This window comes from Mandrillus leucophaeus, unplaced genomic scaffold (assembly GCF_000951045.1).
Source record: "Mandrillus leucophaeus isolate KB7577 unplaced genomic scaffold, Mleu.le_1.0 Scaffold43, whole genome shotgun sequence".
Lineage (NCBI taxonomy): Eukaryota > Metazoa > Chordata > Mammalia > Primates > Cercopithecidae > Mandrillus > Mandrillus leucophaeus.
In genome coordinates, this window is record NW_012104587.1 from 3028531 (window position 1) to 3033729 (window position 5199).

General features: G+C 51.5%; 1 protein-coding gene across 1 annotated transcript in view; it reads left to right on the plus strand.

The window, feature by feature from the left end:
- Positions 1-581: 581 nt before the first annotated feature.
- STIP1 (stress-induced phosphoprotein 1) overlaps positions 582-5199 on the plus strand; it is a 31206-nt gene continuing 26588 nt past the window's right edge. Inside the window, exon 1 of the mRNA XM_011993587.1 lies at positions 582-652. Coding sequence (XP_011848977.1) covers positions 644-652 — 9 coding nt within the window. The 5' untranslated portion in view covers positions 582-643. The remainder of the gene's footprint in view (positions 653-5199) is intronic.

Sequence of the window (5199 nt, forward strand, 5' to 3'; positions counted from 1 at the left end):
CACTAGGGATCCAGATGGAAAGTAACCCAGACGCACCGCAGCTGCCGGAGACATGGCTACAGTACCGGACTACGGCCGGGACTGCCATATGCCACGGGCGGGGCTAAACCCGGCCTTTTGAAAGGCAGCGATTTAAACCAATCAGCGCAAAGGGTTGGCAACCCTCCGCCCAATTGGAATCGCTCTCATTCTGAAGGCGGTTCCGACATGGAGTCCGGCAGCCCAATGGGAGAGGTGGAAATTTCCAGAACTAACGGAACCAATGGGCGCGGCCAGCGCGGCTACGATTGGCAGAGCAAAAGACCAATCTGTGTCGCAGAAGTCCGCTCCTCCCTCCGTTCGTGCAGCCTGAGATGGGTGGGTTTATAGAGCGGCGTCCAATCCTGAGGTGCGGGGGAGGCAGGGTTGAGGGAATCACTCCCCGCTGTCCAATGAGAGGGAAGTGGAGATGATGGGCTGGACCTCAAGCCAGTAGTAGAACAGCACAGAGAGCCCCCTAGAAGTACTCGACCAGTGAGCAGGCGAGGAAGGGGCGGGAGCCGGAGTCCCGGCAGCTTCTAGTAGGTTCCAGAAGGCGGCGCGTGCGGTTCGGATCGCGGAGCGGACGGATTCGATTCAACGGGGTTCCGGGCCGCGCTGCGCTATGGAGCAGGTGAAGGGGGAGGGGCGGGCTGAGGCCCCGAGACCGCTCGGGGACCGGCGGAGGCCAGGCCCACGGTAGGGGGCGGGGCGGGTGCCAGATCTAGGCGACCGGAGCTGGGTGCTGGAGCCGGACGGGGCGGCGGCGGGGAGGCGAGGGCCGCGGGCGGCGGGCGGGAGCGGGATCTGTAGAGAGGCCGGCCGCGGGGAGCGCCCATCGCCCCTTGGTTGGGCGAAGAGGGCCGGGAGGAGGCCACAGCTTGGGTGAGTCCGGCCGGCGGCGGGAAGAGGGGCCGCGACCGGGCCCTGAAGGCGTCCCGAAGGGGCTGCTGCAGGCTATGCTGGGGAGGGTGCGGGCCGCAGAGGGCGGGGTGGAGTTAGGCCAGGGGCCGGGGTCGGCACCCGCGAGGTAGCGCTCCGGGAGATCTGAGACAGCCGACGGAGAAACCGCTCGGGACTTAGCCACGAGGAACTTGGACGGATCCAGGGAGCGGGGACGGGAATACACTGGGTCTTAGCAGCCTGAGATCCAGTTGGGGCAAATCTTACTCTTCTGCATCTGAGAATGTGAGGGTGGGAGAGCGTTGAGCGGGGATTTGAGGAGCTGCAGACCGAGTGTAGCTGATGCAGTAAAGGGAAGGGTGCCGCAAAAGTCCTTGGAACGAATTCCATCTCTGACAGTGGTTTACAAATGTATTGCGGCCCCTCCCCCTCTTTTTGTATGCGTGTGTGTGATTGTCGAGTGACCGAGGACCGACATTTACGAAAGGTGGATTTCTAGCTACACTGGGGCGGTTGTAGACAATTTGCAGAGATTAACTGCTAGAAGTTATGGGCCTCTGTTGAGCATTTGGGGGGCAGAGTTTGAAGCGGCTGCTGCTTCCTTTCAGTGACTTGGTTATGCCCTCAGTAGCTTGTGGTTGTGAAAGGCCTAGAGATTTTGTTCCATTGGAAGCTGTCATTGAGCTATAATGATTCATCGGAAGAAAAAGGACAGAACAACCTCCGAGAAACCTCTACCAACATCTGAGAAATCATCTGCTCGAGAGTACTACCCTCGTCGCTCCGGGCCCATAACACTTGGGGGTGACAGTTCTGAAACTATACCTGGTATTTGGTTCTTACTTCAGATCCATAAAACTAAGATTGCCCACACTCTCCCCTTAAGTAAGACATCTCGATGGACTGGTGGCTACCACCCTTTTTTTGGTGTGAGTTACAGAGCTGAGCCTTTGGTCTCTTGTAGCAGTTGCTGCTTTAGGCAAAGCTCGAGCTTCCTTGCTGTATTAAAAAGAGTGGAAATGAAGTTAATAAACTTTTTGTGCCCATATAATGCTTCAGTTGTATCTAGGATTAAATGGGCTGTAGTATAGGTGAGGGAAAATTTTCTGGAATAAGACATTGCTCTTTTACTTTTAAGAAAGGATCTCGGCTGGGTGCAGTAGCTCGCACGTATAATCCCCAGCACTTTGGGAAGCCAAAGCGGGCGAATCACCAGAGGTCAGGAGTTCGAGACCAGCCTGGCCAACATGGTGAAACCCCCTCTGTACTAAAAGTACAAAAATTAGCGGGACATGGTGGCGCATGCCAATAATCCCAGCTACTGGGGAGGCTGAGGCAGGGGAATCGCTTCACCCCTGGAGGCGTAGGTTGCAGTGAGCTGTGATTGTGCCACCACACTCTAGTCTGGGCGACAGAGTGAGACTCCGTCTTGAAAAAAAGAGAAAGGACCTCTTTTTGCTGTTACCAAATTTATTTTTTATTTTTTAGAGACAGGGTCTGGTTCTGTGGCCCAGGCTGAAGTGCACTGGTGGGATCATAGCTCACTGCAGCATCAAATTCCTGGCCTCAAGCGATCCTCCTGCCTCAGCCTCCTGAGTAGCTAACCACACGCCACCACAATTGGCTAATTTTTAAATTTTTTGTAGAGACAGAGGTTTTGCTATGTTTCCCAGGCTGGTCTCGAATTTCTAGGCTCAAGCTATCCTTCAGCCTTGGCCTCCCAGTGCATGAGGACTAGGATTACAAGCGTGAGTCACTTTGCCTGGTCTTAAAATGTTTGTTTTTAAATCACCACCACCCATGATAGAAGTGTATGTGCAGGTAGATAGATGGTGAATGAATATTTGACTTAGGACAGCAAACTGACATGGCAACTGTACAGATGACCTGGCATTTAACTCCAGGTGTGTTTGAGCCCACCATCTGGAAGCCATTCCTGAAAATAAACAAGACTTTGTTTTCATTTTCAACTGTGAGGTTTGTATTTCAGTTTAGAAAATACTCAAGTTGGTCTGGGTGCGGTGGCTCACACTTGTAATCCCAGCACTTTGGGAGGCGTAGGTGGGTGGATCATGAGGTCAGGTTGAGACCAACCTGTCCAGCATTGTGAAACCCCATCTGTAGTAAAAATAAAAAATAATAAAAAATTAAAAATCGCCCCAGGGGCGGTGGCTCACGCCTGTAATCCCAGCACTTTGGGAGGCCAAGGCGGGTGGATCATGAGGTCAGGAGTTCGAAACCAGCCTGGCCAATATGGTGAAACCGTGTCTCTATTAAAAATACAAAAATTAGCTGGGCGTGGTGGCATACTCCTGTAGTCCCAGCTACTTGGGAGGCTGAGGCAGGAGAATCGCTTAAACCCAGGAGGCAGACCTTGCAGTGAGCCGAGATTGTGCTACTGCACTCCAGCCTGGGTGACAGAGCAAGACTCTCTCTCAGGAAAAAAAAAAAAAATTAGGTGAGCAGCGGGGCGTGCACCTGTGGTCCCAGCTACGTGGGAGGCTGAGGCAGGACAATTGCTTGAAGCCGGCTGGTGGAGGTTGCAGTGGGCCGACATTGCTCCACTGCCCTCCAGCCTGGATGACAGTGAGACTCTGTCTCCAAAAAAAAAACAAGTTGGACAGATTTTGAATGTTCAAGCTTGTCTTTTTTTTCAATAGGGGCCTTTCAAATAAATCCCGCAATGATATACTTCTTACATTTAACCCAACACAGGCATACAGCCATGTAACACATTCAGCAAAACAGTGTTTACTGTTATGTGCCCTGTGTGCTGGTATTTTTTGTCCCACTTGGTCTCTTAAAATGCTGGTCATGACCTACAAAATTGATTTCCTGACCCACTGCTGATCAGTACTCTGTTTGAAAAATGCTTTTTTAAAGCATAGGCAAGAACTTCACCAGCTGCCTCTTGACACCACTTGAGTTTTGTTAACTCTTTGTCTTCTGCCCTCCGTCTTGGGCTCTAGGATTTTTTATCCCTTGTTTGCTTAATTTGGCAGGTTCCTTCTGCCTGTGCCTCTGTAATGTCTCTGATTGATGGAAGTTCCTGATCTCTCTATTTCAGGATTCCAAAATCATTTCTTTCTTTTTTTTTCCCCCCCCCAGATAGAGTCTCACTCTGTCCCCCAGGTAAGAATGCAGTGGCGCCATCTCGGCTCACTGCAACCTCCGACTCCCAGGTTCAGGTGATTCTTCTGCCTCAGACTGCTGGGTAGCTGAGACTACAGGCATGCACCACCACATCGGGCTAATTTTTGTATTTTTAGTAGAGACGGGATTTCACCATGTTGGCCAGGCTGGTCTCGAACTCCTAACCTCAGATGATCCACCCGCCTTGGCTTCTCAAAGTGCTGAGATTACAGCCGAAAATCATTTCTCTTAACAAAATTATTTCTTGCATCAACTTACTGGGTCGTGAGTGGATAATACATAGAATGAGTTAGTAACTTGGGTGACATAACTATCTTACAGAACGTTTACCTCTTAAAGGTATATTTTGGTCTGGTGTGGTGGCTCACCTTTGGGAGACTGAGGCAGGAGGGTTGCTTTAGGCCAAGAGTTTGAGACAAGCCTGGGCAATATGGAGAGACACCATCTCTACCACAGAAAGAGAAAAACATTTAGCCAGGCGTAGTGACATACACCTATAGTCCCAGCTACTTAAAAGGCTGAGTTGGTCGGGCGCAGTGGCTCACACGTGTAATCCCAGCACTTTGGGAGGCCAAGGCGGGCAGATCACCTGAGGCCAGGAGTTCCAAGACCAGCCTGACCAACATAGAGAAACCCTGCCTCTACTAAAAATACAAAATTAGATGGATGTGGTGGTGGTGCATACCTGTAATCCCAGCTACTCAGGAGGCTGAGGCAGGAGACTCGCTTGAACCTGGGAGGCAGAGGTTGTGGTGAGGTGAGATCGCACTATTGCACTCTAGCCTGGGCAACCAGAGTGGAACTCCGTCTCAAAAAAAAAAAGAACGAAAGAAAGAAAAAAGGCTGAGTCAGGAGGATTGCTTGAGTCCAGGAGTTGAAGGTTACAGCCAGCTGTGATCATGCCACTGCACTCCAGGCTGGGTGACAAAGTGAGATACTGTCTTTAAAAAATACGTAGATATGTATATATATGGCCGGGCGCGGTGGCTCACGCCTGTAATCCCAGTACTTTGGGAGGCTGAGATGGGTGGATTATGAGGTCAGGAGTTCGAGACCAGCCTGGCCAACATGGTGAAACCCCATCTCTACTAAAAATACAAAAATTAGCCAGGCGTGGTGGCGGGA